The sequence below is a fragment of the Syngnathus typhle genome, linkage group LG11 (assembly GCF_033458585.1).
Source record: "Syngnathus typhle isolate RoL2023-S1 ecotype Sweden linkage group LG11, RoL_Styp_1.0, whole genome shotgun sequence".
NCBI lineage: Eukaryota > Metazoa > Chordata > Actinopteri > Syngnathiformes > Syngnathidae > Syngnathus > Syngnathus typhle.
The window spans coordinates 10,863,998-10,882,870 of record NC_083748.1 but is presented as its reverse complement, the minus strand read 5'-3'; the positions used below and the strand labels follow the sequence as shown (position 1 = coordinate 10,882,870).

General features: G+C 43.4%; 2 protein-coding genes across 3 annotated transcripts; both read right to left on the bottom strand.

Moving 5' to 3' along the window:
- Positions 1 to 191: 191 nt before the first annotated feature.
- ccdc120b (coiled-coil domain containing 120b) lies at positions 192 to 10,858 on the bottom strand. The gene is made up of 11 exons (XM_061292296.1): positions 10,603 to 10,858; positions 6,054 to 6,182; positions 5,877 to 5,979; positions 5,368 to 5,498; positions 4,662 to 4,757; positions 4,465 to 4,591; positions 4,140 to 4,199; positions 3,881 to 4,034; positions 3,683 to 3,784; positions 2,353 to 3,366; positions 192 to 2,159 (listed from the first exon to the last, which is right to left on the bottom strand). The coding sequence occupies exons 3-11, from the start codon at positions 5,926 to 5,928 to the stop codon at positions 2,063 to 2,065; spliced, it is 1,833 nt and encodes a 610-aa protein (XP_061148280.1). The 5' UTR covers positions 5,929 to 5,979; positions 6,054 to 6,182; positions 10,603 to 10,858; the 3' UTR covers positions 192 to 2,062.
- A 1,268-nt stretch (positions 10,859 to 12,126) lies between these two features.
- On the bottom strand, positions 12,127 to 18,278 carry mbd1b (methyl-CpG binding domain protein 1b). 2 transcript variants are annotated; one of them, XM_061292293.1, is made up of 17 exons: positions 18,156 to 18,278; positions 17,180 to 17,646; positions 16,915 to 17,055; positions 16,706 to 16,841; positions 16,379 to 16,629; positions 16,144 to 16,226; positions 15,969 to 16,009; positions 15,555 to 15,683; positions 15,401 to 15,481; positions 15,264 to 15,284; positions 15,078 to 15,170; positions 14,603 to 14,764; positions 14,343 to 14,522; positions 14,165 to 14,233; positions 14,008 to 14,082; positions 13,699 to 13,788; positions 12,127 to 13,625 (listed from the first exon to the last, which is right to left on the bottom strand). In XM_061292293.1, the coding sequence occupies exons 2-17, from the start codon at positions 17,491 to 17,493 to the stop codon at positions 13,155 to 13,157; spliced, it is 2,337 nt and encodes a 778-aa protein (XP_061148277.1). In that variant the 5' UTR covers positions 17,494 to 17,646; positions 18,156 to 18,278; the 3' UTR covers positions 12,127 to 13,154. The 2 variants fall into 2 exon arrangements, with proteins under 2 accessions (XP_061148277.1, XP_061148278.1); XM_061292294.1 differs by lacking the exon at positions 14,603 to 14,764.
- Positions 18,279 to 18,873: the final 595 nt, after the last annotated feature.

Here is an 18,873-nt window from a genome sequence, read left to right as displayed (position 1 = left end):
TCAGACTTGTTGAACAGGAAATTATTGTCGATTCAAATATGTTTACACATTACGTTTAGCCCTGATGACTGTTAAGATGCTATGCCACCTTAACAATAATACACAGACTTGAGAAAAGTCAGAATATTGAGTTGACCTTCACAGAAAATTGATCTTTCGTGTTACGTGACTCATCCTGTGATGCAAAACTATTGATTGCAACATGAAACTTTATTGTAGTAGAATGAATGCACAATTTCATACATACGGGTACATACAGTATAGGGAAGGCCTATTGAGCCTGATTTCATAGACCTGCTAATAAAAGGGGGTGGAACAGTGGTATTTAAATATATATTTTTAAAAAGAGACTTGGACATTAGCAAGTCTGCGGAATATGATGCTTCTAACACATGAATTCCCACACTTAACGGATGAGAACACGCTACAGTAGATTGCTACAAAGTGGTCAAGTTTATGAATATACTATCAGTCAATTTTGCTCTTGAGCTAAATTCATAGCATTTTTCTCAACTCTAAGAAAAATACATTTCAAGTCCCAGTGCACAGACATTTGGTCTTTTCAGAAAACTGTATAGCTGTGTACAGTAAAACATTAAATCAACATGGTGCGACTTTTTTTTTTTTTTTTTACCAGAGTAGGAAATATTATCAACATACAGTATCAAACAAAAAAATTACATTCAAATGAGTCCATAGATCATAAATGGCAACTAAGTAATCACGCCCAAAAATATGCTTGGTTCTGTTTACATCAAATTAATTACAAGATTATCTGATACTCACATTTTCTGAGGTTTATGTGGCAGAATGATCAAAAGACTAAGAAATACATGTAATGGAATATAATCCGATTTTTTTTCGTTTTCAGACAACAACAAGAGGTGATGTAAAATAACAAGTCAAAATGCCAAATCATTGCATATACAAATCTGCAGAGATGAACTCGCAAAACATTTTCTGGCGTGAGACCTGCTCACTCAGTCACTCTGAACAACAGCAGCCCTATTCTCTTCATGCCACCAGACTCACTTGTTTTTCTTCACAGAGAATCAAATTGATTAAATGTGGAAGCGGGGTTTGTTACATGTGGTTAGTTTAAAAAAAAATCTTATTGTTAGTAAGGGAGTAAAACATCTTGTAAGTTCTCAACGCAATCCATCCCACACTATTTACAGACAGGCTGATGATGACAGTCAACACTACAGCCCCGACATCTCTCATGGTAGCAAATCAAAGGGAATTTAAGGCTTAAGATGTTCATAAAGTGCGCTGTATGACAGCCACATCCCCTTTAAACTGAAGAAAGCAACGCAAGTTCTTGTCGTACAGTACAAATGCTACTGTAGTACAGTAGACCTCACAACAGCCCTCAGCTTTGTTTGAAAATAAATCGATGACATTGTTCCAAATTCTCCACATTTTAGTGACATCGTGAACTGCTTGACTCGATTCGATTCATAGAGGCTAAATTACAAGCGGTACGGGTCAGTAGAAAGTTTTGCTCTATTAAAAACATGGAGGCACTCTCATCTGCTACGTTCTTCAACTTTTGGGTATCAACATTGGCAAATTGGAATGGTTGTAGAATTAATTACAGATGAAGATTGAGTTTTTTTTCTATATTATCCACAAACATGTTCACTGGCATGTTATAATACTTGTATATTGAGCAATATATTATCTCTTCAATATAACTTTTAGAACTCGAGAGATACAAAATAGTGATTTCAACTTTGAAAAAAAAAAAAAGAAATGAATATCTTGTGAGACTTCTCTGTGTTATTATTGAGGATATTGTGAAGGTACCATGAAGTAGTGCAGCTTGACCATATTAGTAAACGCTCACCTCCTTTGGGAGTTCTGGGTTCAGCGACATCAGGCTTGACAAAGCTTCTCACGCCGTACTGCTGCTGTCGTTTGTTAGTCATTTTTCTGCTGAGGTTGCCATGTTTTGTTTCCCTGTCGAACTCACATTGTAGCAAGTGGTCTGTACTTGGAGTCAATGCTTGGTATTTTGCATGTGTGTGTGCACGTGTGTGTGTGTGTGTGTTCCTCTGCCTCAGACAAGGGTGCCCGGGTCTGCGTTGGGCTCCTTCGGGGCCCCTTCTTGTGTCTGTGAGTGAGGAGTCTCCTGATAGAGGGACAGCTCCATTGACCTGTTGGGGAGGCAACACGCATCAAAACTCCACACAAAGTAGGTGGGAACGTGCTGGATCTGGATGCTGTTTTGTGAAAAGATGTCTCCTCCGGCGAAGCGTAGGAGACATCAATCACAGCAGATGGATAACTTTTCGACCACGCGAGAATATGCAAGCCGCAAATTGATAGTGCAAAGACAGCAATACTGACCTGCCATGCAGCGGGTGCCCATGAAAGCTGGCTGACTGGGACATTTGAGGCCTGTGGGGGTTACTCGCTTCACCTTGAGCAGACTGGGCCGGGATTGCTAGAGGGTGGGGGTGTGACAGTCGTGAAACGCCTGTGTCGTGGCTCTTAGGGGGATATCCAAGGGCGTTACGAAGGTACCAGTCTCGGAGGCCTTCCAGAGCCAAGGCTTTGTGGAGGCTTCTCGTTGAGTCCTCGGGGGTCGGGAGGGAGAATTGCGGTGCTCTTCGACTGAAAGCAGGCCCGGAGAGTTCCGTCTGGTAGGGGAGGAGGTTGGGGATGGAGGACGTGGTGGTGGTACCGGCGGCGGGAAGGTGTGACAACAGGATGGCATCCTGAGCGTGTTGCTGCAAGGGGATAAAGGGTCCACAAGATTTGGTTCGGGTGACCTTGACCCTGCGCATGTCAGCTTGAGACCCTCGACCAACCATGGGGCTGTAAGGAGGCGCGGCGCTCGGGAGGTGCACCTGAGAATGGGAGAAACCGTTTGCATGGGGAGTAACTCCTCCAGTGGAGGAACAGTGAGAGGGTAAGTCCTGCCAGATCCTGCCTGTGGACTGGAAGAGGTTGTGTTGCACTTGCATCTTTTGCTGCTTTCCCCAGATGTAGTCCATCAGCAGCTCATTGTAGCCCACCCCCCTGGCCCCCATGGACAGGCGCATTTTGGCCTGCTCCCCAGATCCGTCCACGTGTTTTTCGGGGCTGCTCAAGTGAATGTGCCGTAGTTTCCCATCCGTCAGCGTTTCCGAACTCTTGTAGGGCCCTCCTTTAGGGTGCATCCCATTTCTGGGCGCCGGGTCGTCCGGAAGGCTGGACCGATCCAGAAGGGCCTCCGAGCTGTTACTGCGTCTGGCTCTGGAGTTGTAAAGGCCGCTTCTACGGTCCGAGGAGGAGCCCTCCTGGGCGAGTGGGATCATATAGGGCACATCTGGACTGCCGGACCACTGCTTCGACCCGTTGCTCCCCGACACCTCGGACCTAAAATAATGAAGGTTGACGTAAAGCTGAGAGCTTTTTAAAGCTTTTTCTTTTACACTCCAAATCCTCCAAATGACTTTAAGAAAGTCTTTGTATTTACGCATTCAATAGAAGTACAATTCTTTTATTTACATTTCTACATCTACATCTCCATGTGAATATGACTTGTAAATGTTGCCCCCATTGTTTAACCCTCAGTTGTTAAATTTCTATAGACTTGGCGGCAGCCTTCCTAAAAGACAAAAAAAAAAAAAGGCTTGAACCCCCGCTGGTGGCGAAATGCTCGCTCCTCCTGAACCCGGAGGAAAAACATTACCTGACATGAACACTGATTGGTGCCGTTCGGGCCAAAAGTGGCGTCGCTGGAACACTTCTGCCTTCAACATTAGATGCACTTCTTGGTAAAGAGTGAGTTGGACTGTGGAAGATACGATCAAAAAGAAGCCATGAATTGTGGAGAATGGGAAATAAACCAAAGTTAGGAGTTTACAAACACACATGAAGCAAAAGGTACCTGACAGAGCTTGTGACAGAATTGCGCCGTGTTCTCATTTCATAGTAAATCTCGACCGGAGAAAGTTTCCTGCTGATCCTGTGGTCGGGGCTGCCGACAGTTAGCCGAGGCTGGGACAAAGAGCGCTGATCGGCAGCCACGCCGGGAGACGACTCTTGGGAGAGAAAATACAAAGAAGGGCGGTTACGAGCGGATCAAATCAAGGCGGTGCGCGTTCGAATTTCAACCTGTGAATCCGATTTGAAAATTGAGACCGTACCGTTGTCATGTGACGTTGAATCTGACATGGAGCTTGCGCTCTCTGACATGACACCGTCCTCTGGAAGTCAAAGCAACATAAACCTTAGCCAAAACCTCATCTGAATGTAAATAAAGCTTTTATTGTACCGTAATTTTCGGACTATAAGTTGCGTTTTTTTTCATAGTTTGGGAGGGGGGGGTGACTTATACTCAGGAGCGACTTATATACATATACATGTTTTTTTCTCACTTTTTTGGGCATTTTATGGCTGGTGCGACTTATACTCCGGTCCGACTTATAATCCTAAAATTACGGTATTTTGTTTCAACAACGCATTACCTACCTGTGTGACATCCCCGATGGACCGTCCTCTTGCTATTCGGGATGTTTCTGTCCGACTCCGTGTGTCTGTACAGAGCACCGGTGAAGATGGCTTTCACCTGCCTTCTTTGGGCCGCTTCATCTTGCAGCTGGAGCGTAATCCCTTGCGTTAAGACTCGAGTACAAACGGCAACAATAACGGCAAAGCTGTTGACTTACATCCGTCCTGGGAGGCAGGCCAGTTCTGCGTTGCACCGTTGGGGGTTTCTCCCCTGTCTCCAGAGGGAAGGCCTGTGGCAACTTCCCAGTCAGCTCCTGCGGAGGAAATCAATTAGCTGAAATCCCTCTCACTGGCCTACAAGGTCCGAAGATTTTCTAAAAGGACACCACTTAAGAGATTACTTGAAGTTGCTATAAAAGGGTCCTTTTAATGCTTCAGGGCTCGGAGCAGTTATGGCTTAACTGACGTTTTGGCCGTAAATTACACCTACGACGATAACGGTGAGCGGCGCAGAAACTTCTAATTAGCGTGACACGAAAGGAAGTCGAAATGGAGTGCGGTGAGTCACTCTAAACACGCGGACGTGTTAAAAGGCTGTGAAAAAACAGCCGAGGGCATTATGTGGAGACAGCTTTCGATGATGGGATATTATATTGACGCTTAATAATTTGGAGGGAGATAATGGACACGTTTTCATTGGGATGGCGCGTCGGTCTGGATTGCTCAATTGTCTGTCCCCATTTTTGCGTTATTACACTGTGCAAATATTAACGACGCACTTTTCCTCCTAAAGTTAAGGTCAAATGTCTCCAAAATGTTCTACGCATGAAGAAATGCTTGCAACTTTATGAGTTGCGGTGTATAATAGTTCTCATCAGATCTCAAAAGGTGTTGTGGGGTTTTCAAGCTGGACTTTGCACTCACCGCTTCCTGGAAACAAACAAGTTTGAGCTCCTCCACGCGAGTGCTCAGCAGAGCCTCCAGGGCCTGCTTCCTCTCTTGCAGAACCGCAACCCGCTCAGCCTGCAGCTTGCCATCGTGGGACACTTGAACATCTACGCAACACATTGCGCATCATCAAGCTTGAGAAAGTCCCTATCATTAGTGCACACTTCATGTCAGGTTGGATTTACACTTTTACAATAGGTTGGATGTATATTGGGGTTGTCTGCTGCCAGTCACACACACAAAGAGTGTGAACGTGTTCTGATCAGCTTGACAGCTGCGTGAACAAAAGGCCTTCACACTTGCAGATGTTGTTCCAGTTGGTGGTTCCACTAGAGACAAGCACTTTTGTTTTCACTCAGTTGGACTGCTAGAAAAAAAAACACTGGCTGAAAAATTCCTCCAGGCCTTTGTGGACTTGCCTAGACATGAAGGTGTGCGCATTTTACGCCAAAGTCTGCGGGGACTCTTTGCGAGTCATTACTCACCCGGAGCGCCCACCAAACCCATGGATGTAATCAGATGGCCTTTGACCTCCATGTGATTTAATTGCGGGGTCTTGACAATTCACGCGCCCGGCCACAGCCTCACCTGATGATGAGAAAAGCAGGTTGCAATTCGACATGCAGCTGAAGTCCAGATGTGAGCTCATTTTGCCCACTGACCTTGTTGGGTCAGCCATGCGCTGCCCTGAGGTGTCGAGTCACTGGTCAGCGGGGGATGGTTTTCGGGTCCCCTCGTTCAAACGTAGCATCGGGAAACAGCGATTCTGATTTGGAGCTTACGACAGAACCCTTCAAAAGAAAATTGGATTTAAAATCAAGCTAGTCTTGCTATGCTGCAATATTTGTCCCACTTAAACAAGCACACAGAATCTGGATCAGCAAATCTACTCATCTGACACTTAACATAATGCCCCATTGCCTAAAAAAATGAATCACCAGCCTTGGTTTGAAGCTTAAGAAATTCCGAAAAGTTCTCGTGGCTCGAGGCACAGTATGAAAGTAGGAGTCTAAAATTACCAGTGAATTCATTACCAAGCCATTAATTTGCAAAGAGGATGTGAAATGGGAGAAGTATGGTTAATAATGTATTCAGACAAATCCCGTTGTGTGTGATGTGCAAAAATAGTAAATGCCACAAGTGTTCAGTGATGCTACCGTGACAGAGAAACAAAAACTCGCTTTAGTTCACTATCGGTCGACTCAACCGAAATCACTTTTCGTTCCAAATGTGCTTGATTTGGCATCAACTGATGTCCTCCCATAGCAGAGGTTTATTACCATCAAAGGCTAAAAGACCTCCAAAAATAGTCTCAGTTCTTTTTCTGCCAAAATCTATTCTCTCAACAATCTTCGCAAATCACAACCAGAAAGAAAGAGGCATCCCGCTGTCTGCTCGTCAGCCGAATAAATCATGAAATGCTTTCGTCAGTTAGCGAATCGGGATGGCAAGCCTTGAGGGCTGAATCAAAATCACCCCCCCCCTTTAACGTTGCTTCCATCAGCATGGCATCTTTTAAGGAGAAACGTCTATCTGATGAGAGAAGCGAGCTCGACCCGCTTTTGGGGTCAAGCGAGATGTCGTGTTTTGTTCCCCTGCTTCAAACAACAGTGAGTGAAGTGCGCTTTGTGTGCGCACATAGTTGAAATACTTTGCACCGGCTCCTGTCCCGGGGACCCGAGCTCGTAACTGTTGTGTGCTTTTGTCTCGTACATGTAAAAACCAACAAACTCCCTGAGAAGACAGAATTGACCATTTGGTAGAGATCATCTTCTTGGATGGTAGCCAAATGGTGTTGTCGAGACTCTCTTTTTTTTTTTTGTACGTCTGCTTAGTCTGGAAACCAAAACATTTTCATACGACATCGCGAGGTACAAGACCGCACTCTGTTTTTAGAAAAGTTCAGCTCAGCAGCATTAAACTTCAAGCTTTCACATGAATTAAACTTACCGTAATTTTTGGACTATAAATCGCACCGGAGTATAAATTGCACCAGCCATAAAATGCCCAAAGAAGTGAAAAAAAACATATATATGTATATAAGTCGCTCCTGAGTACAAGTCGCCCCCCCCCACCCAAACTATGAAAAAAAACGCGACTTATAGTCCGAAAATTACGGTAAATTGTTGAGCTCCTCGGCTTGTCCAAATGGTTGTAAAACACCAAATGGATTGTAATGACCGTCCCGTAACACACAATGAATCTACTGAGGCACCAAAACGTCGAAGGCAAGAATCATTCAAATCCATGATAGTTGACACAAATGTGTTCTTTTTTTTGTGAGATTGTGTGAAATCAAATATGCATTCCAAATTGCTGTCCCACAAAAAAAAAAAAAAAAAGCAACAAGAACTGCCACGGGATCAGACAAACGCACCTGAGGATGTACAGCGCAAAATCTTGAAACATCTGGTGTGCAGATGCACGCAAAGATACAGGTAGAAAAAAAAAAAAGAAAAGAAAAAACACAGGACTGCATCGCATTCCTCGGAGCAGCCTGCGGGAGTGCCGGCAGGAGGGATCAGATAAACTGGGAGCTGCATCAAAGGGAAGATGGAGAGCCATATGAACAGCGCAGATATGAATGCGAGGCGATTATGGAACACGTGTTTTGTTTTGCATGGACTGGGCTGGGTGGGGTGGGGAGGGAGGGGGGTTGGGCAGGGGCTACGTTGGTTAAAACATGAGCTGTGCGACGCCAGCGAGCTTCCTCTGTGCCGCTCGCATCACACGAATGCAAATCAACAAGGAGTTTAACATTCAAGTCTGCCGGGCCAAACGCCGAGGCCCACGACGTAGCTTCAAATCCGACAACGTTCAGATGTTCTCCTTTTTTCTCTCTGCTTCTCACTGCTGAGACCGCAACCCTCTATGGAAAGCTAAGTTACAACTGAGGAGAAAAAATCTCAAGCGACGCCCGGAGTGAAACACAATCAGGAAGAGGCGTTCTCCTTGTCATTATGGCCGGCAAGTTTTCAAAATGGTTTACTCGAATTAGTGTGATGTGAAAGGGCCTTGACCTCAACTGCATCAAACCACAAAAGAGCCGGTGAGTCAGTGACCTCGCTTTCTGGATGACTGGACAAAAGATAACAAACGCACTTGTGCTTTGGTCAAAATAATCTTTATCATCTGTGCATCTGCTGTTGGGACTCACAACGTGCTTGTTAACTGATTGTTAGCGCCGAGCGACAATAGCCACAGGTGAGGTCGGCCGTGTTGACACAGCTGCTGCTGTTGTGAACATACACACAGTAAGCAGACAAGGTTACAAATATACGTTCCCACTCAGACGAGGGAACTTCTCCTTCTTGTCCAACTGTCTCAGGCTACAGATGTGACCAGTCATGATAACGTGTCCCGACCGTGGCCCCGTATCCTCTCCAGCGGGCTTCATATATTTGATAAGCAGAAGACATGTGACTTGTTGCAAGTCCAACAGTCTCACAAGCTGAAGCCCGAATTGTGTTCCGGTGTTTTTCGTCAAAACCATCCATCAATGTGTTTTTCTGTCCCGCTTCTCATGTTAAGGGTTGCTGGAGTCTCCCAGATGACGTCCAGTAGAAGGCAGAACACACTAAGAACTATTCACACTCCGATTCACACCATCACCGAGTGAGAATTGAACCTCCACTTGCCTGCACGGAAGTGGTGAAGCACTTCACCATCAGTGACAGAAACAAGACTAGCTTCAGCATTCCATTTCCTTGAAATACTGATTCATTACATATGCATCAGCATAAAGTAGGGCAGCTTAGCTTCGACTGACCGACTCCAATAAAGGTGATTTCTCATCTCTGGCCTTGACACTCACCTTTGCACATTTGACACAATTGCTAGGAGTGAAATGAATCGAGATGGCTATCCACCTGGATTCTGCTAAGCCAAGGTGGGGGGAGTAATAAGGAAAGGAATGTGGCTCAAACGTCGGCGGGGATTATTTCGATACATTTTCCCTTTGCTCTCAAACACCTCCACCCAAACCGGTGTGTAGTCCACATTTTTATGTTCTACTGTGCCTGTGATCTACTTTGTTGATGTAAGACTTCAAAACTGCACACCGTGTAGTCTCAGCCGTCTGCGTGCGCTAATCATATTAGCAAGACTTTTGATCTAATTCAGGAAGAAATGTGTCACCCACATTCACAAATGTAGATGCGCCCTGAGACCTGATTCCTTGTACTCACAAGGCTTATCTTCTTAAATCCGAGCTTGGGAAAAAAAAGGCCTAGAAGCTTCCACCCAGACCAGATTTTGGAATGTTTTCACTCAGTGTCTTAAGGGTAAAATAAAGACTAATGTCCTGAACTCAACTCCAAAATGGAGAGTGATCTGGGTCAGCATCCACTCCCCTGTGATGTTTGATAGAAACACACGAGGGAGTGGCTCATTGCGAAGCAGATGGGTGGACATGAGACCAGAGAAGAAAAACAAACACAGCAGCATGTGTTAAGGAGATCAGGATGAAAGGCTGCAATAAATCAAATAAAGCATGTCTCTTTGGGAAAGGTGTAACATCCCATTAGGTAAATACAACAACAGCCGACACAGTCATTACTTTCCAGAAGGGTTGTTTTGCAAACACTGCAAGAGGGACACTCGCAGAGAATCCCCCTGCAGGCATCGACTGACCCTCACAGTCTTGTTTTTTTTCCCAGACATCCTTGTTGAGGAATCTCTTAATGATAGGCCTTCACACTCATGCATGTGAGAAAGCGGCAATAGCATCCATAAAAACGCAGAAACATTCCCGTCTGTCTGCATTTCGCTCCATAACAACTCAGCAACAGGGGGAAGCATGACACGCATTTCTCCTCCTGTGAGCCTGCACGCGGCAATTCATTTAGATGTGCTTGCGATCCACGACATGTGTTGCCGAAAATGACCCGATCACTCATGCAAACATCCACAGCGGCTATGTGTTCAAAGGAAAGCATTGGTGAAAATAACATTTGGGTTTATTTTTATTTTTATCATTCACATACATTGCATTTAAAGCGGCGTCTCGGACGTGTGAGGCAGAATCCACGGACGTGCATCTGCATAGCCGCAGACGGCAGTATCACACACACACACGATTAATAATAATAATAATAATAAAAACACCTTCATATACTTCGACTCTCAATGATGGAGAGAATATTTTTGCATTTATTGATCTTATCTTAATGTTAAATTAGTGTTACACTTTGAAGAAGAAACACGTCTTACCGGAGAGCATGACCGATGACTTGGGAGGACTCCGTGGTTCTCAAGCCGGGAACGAGAATCATTGCTGGCGGACACGACATCCTCTTCTTTCTCCCACAAGAGAAGAATCTTTAAAGGCACGCACCACGCGTCCGAACCGGCTCGTTCATGGTAGCTCCGCGTCCAAATTGTGATTCCCGCGAGCAGTTTAACGACCGACACCTCTAGGACCCGAACGCCAGTACGGAGCGGTCCGCATCCCAGCTGAGCTGAACCGACTGACTGGAGCAACCTCCGGAAACAAGAGCGCTAAACCCCGCCCACATGCAGCACGCCCCCGATGGAATCCAAACGAGTACCCCTGGCTGCTTCTTTCTTCAAAATTAACCAAATGTAAAAATAAATAATTAAAAATAAACGATTAAATGAATAAAAATTGTGTCGAAAATCAACGCCGGTGCTTGTTGCTGGCATTTCGCGATACACTCACAAGCCACAAGAAAATCAGGGAAAGACAGTGGCAATTCCTATTGTGTCGACTAGATGGCGCTCTTTTTCTTCTTTCTTTGCAAGTCTAGTGTTTCCCAGCCAAGAACCAAGAAAATTCTAAATTTCAACATCCGATCAACATTAAAAAAAATCACAAGTGATGGTCGTCGTCAGCAAAAGGTGTTTACATTTTTCAAAATCAAATGTAATTCATCTCCATTGGAGCGTATTGAGCCGTTCAACACCTTTCAGATATTAAATAGTTTCCTTGTCCAAAATTTAATACATGGTAGAATCTGGTACAAAGCACGAAGACATCCAAGTGTAACAAATTTTATCCGAATTATATGAGTCAATCAAATAGTCTAAAAATGTGATTATCATGCGTGACAGTTTGCCAAAATTGTACAATTTGATGTGAAGAATATATTGCAGGCTATTGTTGCCATATTTAAAGGGCTGAGATTGGAAATGACAAAAACAGTGGGAAAAAAACATACCATAGGAAATTGAAACAGAAACTGTTGAACATTTACGATTGAGCTCCATAAAGTCTGCCTAGCAACAACTGTGTGGCGTGACCTAAAAAAACGAACAATGCTTCCATCACTGGTGTTCAATGGATTATAGATACTGTCTTGTTTGTCCACTCTTTGCCATCACTATTGGAAGTAATCATAGAAACAAATTCGACACTACGTTGTATTTTTGTAATAAAGCATTTTAATCTACTCAAATTTTCATTTCTATGTCTTGCCATTGGATTCCATGACTGTGAGACACCAGTAATGTTTTTATGGTCCTTGGGGTTGCAAGAGGAAAAAAATGGAGCCCGGTTTTATTCTAATTTAGCCACAGGAGGATTTTGCCATTCTGGATTTTGGATCACGGATCAAAAGGATTAACTGATATATCTGTCAGACAATTGTACAATACATCTACGCGAACGGCCACACCATTAGGTACGCCTGGTCAATGAAACAACACCCATAATTAAAATTGGTCCATCTTAAAATATTTCCACAATATGGCTTTAAAGCAAACGCTGCATAAAACTCAAAATATAATAATTTTATTGCGCAAATAGATTTTCACATTTTGCATAGCAACATTGATGAGCCAGCGAAATGAGTTAAGTTCTACAACAGATGTGGACTAAACCCTTGGTGTCAGCTTTCATTTTTGGAATCATCCAAAAGACAACACCTAGGAGGTAAGGACCACTGCACGAAAGAAATCAATGAGTAGCTTAACAAAATTCATGTTCCATTAAGGTTTCTCATTCATTCTGAATAAAATCAATGGAAGTGATGATTGTGACAAACATGACAAACATTTCCCTGTGCCATTACTGCCTAGATGACACTTTTGTTGAAATGAGAAATTTGTCACATTTGGTGGGGGTGACCTCTAGATTTCTTTATCATGTGATTACAATCTGTGTCCCATCATTCTAAAAAACCTAAGCGTGGAGATGATCATGCAATTTTAATGGAAATATTATTGGAACAATATCTACCAATGGATGTAACCAAAACTTATCGTGTTTAACCAATGCACAAAACCCACATTTACTTGTCAGAGGTGATTAGTCGGAAAAATATATATATATAATTACCAGGGGTACTTCATCAAATCCAGGTTATCTGAGATGACTGAACCAATCGATTATTAAACCAATACGCAGGCTGTTGGTTAAATAGGGCAGTGGCACGATAAACATGGAATAAAAATGGGCGTGGCCATGGGACATCTTTCTTACTGAGGGTTCAACTTGGCCAAGGACAGCCAGTGTGAGGTAAAAGATGTGAAGCACAGAACGTCCTGCATGATTCCTCAAGTACATGTTGAACAACCACAAGACGACCTACACTATAAGCCTGAGCGCATTTGGCAAAATTCATCATCTTTTAATGGGGCCCAAAAAATTTAATTGCGGGATTTTGGCATGCCTTTGGTGATCCTTCAATGGTACTACTCACAGTTCAATCTGCAGAGTGTCAGTGTACTAAGAAGAAATACCTGGCCCAGCAGTGCTCTCTGCCTTGGTCCCACTTTCCTTCTCAGTGTCAAGTTCAACATCGTCAATCACAAAGCAGTTTACAGTAAAAGCAGATGTTCATGGTTTTCTTCACCAAGAACTCGCACGTGGAGGCCCGTTCTAATGTGACGGGAGTGTGGCTGGACAACGGCCCTTTGAGTGGCAAGCCTTGGCATAGGGAGTATTTCTCCAGGCCCAAAAGCAAACTGACTACTTTGGTCGAAGAGGTCAACTTCTGCGGGAATTTGCGGTACAGCGGGTGGGTGGGTAAAAGCGGCTGCTTTTGCACGGTGACCTGATAGAGGAAGCCCGGGTCGATCAGCACAATGGTGTCCGACATGTTGGACTGTTTGGAACACTGGACGATCTGAATCTGCGGGCCCTTGGCCATGATTGCATACCAGAGGATCGGCAGTGAGGTGGAGCGCAAAGAATTGAGCAGATTCAAAAGCTGGTTATCACTGTCCTCCGCTATTTCAGCAGAATTGTCGGCCAAACTGAAGATTTGTGTGATCTGTGAGATGAGAAAGGAACTCAGTATAAACCACTAACAGAATGATGATATTATCTTTTCATTAAACGCTTACCATAGGCAACTCATTATCCTCCTCTTCAGCGGGCCTCGGACAATCTGTCTCAAGGTGAGACTTGACTTCATTCCTTGTGTTTTGCTGGTCCTGCAAAAAGAGGAAAATACAGAAAATGGATTTTATTAGGGTTGAACACGGAGTCGTGCATAACTCATCTCAGTAGATTTCACAATAGTGTTTAAAACTCTAGAATGTGTTTTTTTTTTTTAATTGTGTTTAAAGAAATTAATCCCCCCCCCACACACAAAATTAACTCGTTCAATTCATGGTGACACAATCTGTCCAATAACATAATAGCCAACTTACTTGAGAGGCTTTATTGTTGCCTCGGGGTCCGTCCCTTTTAGACAATTCTTGATCCTCCAAAATGGAACGATTTAACTAGGGAAGCAAAGGATTATGTCATTTGTCATGATGTTCCCTTGTGATGTCATAAGCATGTGAAATCTCCCAATTATCAAACCTGCTTAGTTTTGTCCATTAAGTTAATGTCGTGTGTGTGACTGCTTGAGGGTTCGGAGCTCCAGCTAATCTACAAAGAGAACACTTTTGAGCATTTCTGTCTCAAGTATTTAAAAAAAAAAAAAAAATTTAAATAACAGTTGGGGAAAAAAAAACACTAAAAAAAAGAGTAAACTAACATCTTGGAAGTCGTCGTCCTCGTCACTGAAGTCCCAGCAGCCTGGTGGCAACTTACTCCTCTTTAGTTCCTGTAAATTTGTCTTTCGACTGTACGTGTAGTGAGGCCTTGGCCTGCCTGGTAGTGATGGATCATCCGACCGATAATCACCTTGAGAAATCTGGAAGGGGAGCAGGTGCCTCTGCAGAAAGAAACCAATGCAACCTTGTCAAGTCAGTAGAGTGGAGCAAGTAGGCAGCATGAGGACTGGCAGCCTTGTACCATTGCCTGTCTCTGACACTGTCGGAGGCGACACTTCTGACGCTTTTTGTTGCTGCCGCCAAACTTGGGTTTGTCAACGCAAAAATCGCATGTGCCGCAGTCCTTCCTGCAGAGGCACGCGTTGCATTCTCCGCAGGCACGCCGTTTCCGCTTCCTATGCCACTGAGAATATGGACACGTACACGTATTTCAAATGGAGTGCACTAGTTGGCTCCAACCAGAAAAGCTCCTCCAGGCTGCATTTTTCTGCTCAACATTGAGTTGAGAGTTCTGAACAAGCAGAGATTTTCCCAGAGGTTCTTTTTTAAAAAAAAAAAAATTTTGATAACTTTTTTCCTCATGATTGATCACAGAAATGCAGTCTACAATGCCCATCCCCGCCTGAAACTTTTCAGTATTGTGAAATATTCGTCCAGAAATTTCTTCATTATTGCTTTTACTGGCAAAAGAAAGGAAACCAACACACACCACTCACATCATCATCATCATCTGTCGAGTAGTCATCGTCGTCCTCGAAGTCCATGTTGGACGAAAGGTTCTCGGTTTCACTGCTTTTTACCTCTGGCTGCTGCAGGAATAACAAAACGAATGAATGAATGAATAGAACATGGATCACGCCTTCCCTCCAATGTAATTTATTTTACATAACTGTAATTAGTACCTGGGAGTATGTAGGTTCCTCCTGCAAAATACATCAAATGGATCTCATTATTTGCTTCCTTCAAAAACCCTCGGTTGAGATCTTACTCATCAAACATAAAAACTCAAACAAGCATTTTGTGAAAACAAAACAATCACCTGCAAACTCATGTTGTCATCCAGTAATTCGGAAATGTGGTTTTCTGGCATCCTCGGGCTGACACTTTCTGTTTCTGAAGTCTAAACGGAAAGGGAAGATCATTTGGGAAATTGTGACGTCTGCTACGAATTGCCGTGCTGCCGTTTTACTTACTTTGCGAATTGGACAGAGACATTTGCGCATTCTGCAAATGCGCTTTCGGCTCTCTGGGCTCTTGCAGTTGGCACACTGGCCACAGTCTACAGTCATGTAACATCCCACGCACTGCCCACAAGGAATCCACTGCAGGAGGTGTAAACACGAGATTAGAATTGCAGTTATGACATGTTACTCTGTATCATCTCACCAATGTCAAATTTTGCTGTGAGAAGTTGCAACCAATTTACTGTTTTGTTTTTTTTAAGTCTAGCAATTATCCAAAATGCTATTTAATTACTTGCATACATAGTAAATGAAATATGCTTCTTGCAGAAAGTGTGACAAATTTCATTTCTTTTTGGTGAATTAAGAGACAGCCAGAAGCAACATAAACCACTAAGTGTCGTGCAAACAGTGTGTCGACATTACCTTCCGCAAACGAATCAACGGATGTTCTATTGTCTTTGAAGCTGAGGATTTGAAAAAGAAACGTCCAGAGTGAGTCGGTACTTAAGAACGAGAAGGATTTGACTTCCCAGAGCAATTACTTCAAGATACACTCACTCTTTTTCTCATTCTGAATGATACAAATTGACGGACATACCCCAACATGAAGGACAGGAGGGTCTCTTTCGTTGCCTGTCGTACCACGTGCCAATGAAGGACATACCGCATTTGGAACACAATCTGTTGAAAAATAGAACATCCATAGTTCTGCTGTTCTTTCTTGAGTTTATTAGGGCAGTCATCGAAGTAGCAGTGGCGGTAAAAGTGCAAAAAGGTTCTTCGCTAGTGTTGCGTGGAAATAGTTGAGATTTGAATTCAAACAGTGAACTCACAATGTTTTATCGTCCGGCCCAGGTTGTCCTTTTATGGAGAGATGCGATTTGGATGTGGACGGCAGACGGAATTTAATTTTAATACTGGGCACAATGGGTTCATTGCTCGGAGATTCGTGGGTCTTCTCATTAGAGATGTAAGATTTGGCCCAAATGTTAGACGGGCGCTTGGGTTGGGAGTCCGGAGTATCCGCCCCGTCTCCTCTCTCCATCCAGCTGGACTCTGAGGAGGACCGCTCCCGTATCTTCTTCTGGTGGTTCAAAAGGCGACATTTTAAACACGGCATTTTAAATGTATATTGATATTTAAGAAAAAAACGACAATACCTTCCGTCTGCCTCGGGTTTGTTTTACTATGCCGTTACAGAACTTCCCTGCCTTGTAGTCAAAGTTTGAAATGTCTTGGACTCCATCAAGCAAAGTCGTCAGCTCAACTCTGCTTCTCACCCGATAACCTTGAGGACTGTGAATTGCAAAAAGTGATGACCGTCATCCCGATCGCAGCATTATTTTCTAAGTGGTCAAGAAGTTATTACCTGAGGTAATAGACATCCATTTGGCCAACACTAGAACCAGATTGTCGAATAACCTCTTTGCGTTTCCAACCCTCTCCAAGTTCAGGGAAGTCAAACCATCCCTCATCGGGATGTGTACGCTTGCGTCGAGATTGAAAAATCCTAAAGTACAGAAAACAAGCTATAATATGTTTTCACACATAAGGTTAAAACATTTCAATAGATCTTCTACATCTCTGCAAAACTGAATGAAAAGCAGATAGCAAGAAAATAGAACTGAACTTACCTATTGAGAGTCTTTTTAACACTCTCACTGTCTTTTACACTGTGACTCTTTTCACTTTCTCCTGCGAGGCTTTCGTCATCATTATCACCTTGTTCATCGTCTTCCAGCGGCTCTAACCAGTCAGTGGGAGGACAGTCAATCGTGGGCTTTTCTTCCTCCATCTGAATCTCCTCTCTTTGTTCTTCTCCTACATGATTTGGCATGGTGCTTCCTGATGTATGGTGTTCATGTGGATCCTCAACTTCACTTGTCTTCTCAGTGTTTTGTCCCGCATCTTCTTTATTCCCGAAAGGCTGCAGGGGTTCCTCGTCCATTGGTGCAGCAGTTGAAAAGAGCAAGCCCAAAACAGACAAGGCTGTTTTGAGGGGATGCCTGAGTTTGTCCAAACTATACTTTCATTTTATTTGATGTCAACTTCTTTCCTCACATCATCTCGCATCCTTCAGGGTCGTCTGTGGCCTCTAGAACTGGACGAGAGGTATCAAGACATGTAATTAAGCACAAGAACGTTATGTCTATTACGGATTAAATGTCATTTTAGATCATAGCATCGGGTGACACGTGAATGAGATGCTAGATGTAAGCATTTAATGCATTACAAAAATATTTGTGAATATTTTGAGTAGGCTCGAATGACTTGCTGTTTACTTATGTTGAGTGGGGAGAAACGATGGGCGGCAAATTTGCCACAAATTTATTTAAATAACGGTCGACGATCCTCTAATCGAAGAAGTCTAAATTCTGTAGCATAATTGTTTCATTTGGAGATTCCCCAGGACACACCAAATAATACATTTTGTATGCCAGTTGGCGCTGGGTAAACTGGGTATAAGAAGCGCATTGTATGCTAACACAAAAGCTAAGGCTAACGTCATGGTCGCATTGAAGAAATGCCACGATTCTCAACCACACTAGATTTTGAGTGCTACCGATCAAGGCGCGTTAGTCGGTTTAATGGGTCAGTAAAATCACATACCTCTACGGTTATATTCTCTATCTAACTGACAAGACATCACCACGATGGCGTTGTACTCTGCCAGGTGCTAACCTAGCTAGTGGCATGTAGCTGACACCGACGGAAGCTACGGTAGGACCAAATAGGCAACCGAAGATGATAATGGTCAGCAGAAAAGTTTATTGAAACACACTCAGATTTATACCTGGTGACAACGTTTGTTTTTATTATTATATTTTGTATTGCGTCATTAATTTGCTGGGGGATATACGTGGTAAAAATGAGTTATAATGAATTCAATAGGTTTGTGTCGTGAAACGAGGTCGTTAAACAAAGGAGAGAGGGGTGATCTTCAATTCGCTGAAGTACTCTTTGTCAATGGACTCGGTCAGCAGCCTTTGATTGGTCAAACGTGAGTTTCACTTGGGTGCATGTTATGCTAGTAGCATGCAGCAAACATGCATCATCTTTGCATCCGATGAAGCACAGAAGATGCATTTAATTTTCTTTTATACAATTGATATTTTCATTCAACCTCTATTCGTCCAAGTGATGTTCGATAAGTTTCTATTTTGCGACCTGGCTTTAGACATTAAAAACAATGAAAGGTAAAAGCAAATACAATGAATACATAATTGGACAATGTGATGTACATGAAGCAAAATAGACACTATTAACATAATGTGATCATAAATAACCAGAAAAAATATGAAATCAAAATACAGCTCCACAACCACCA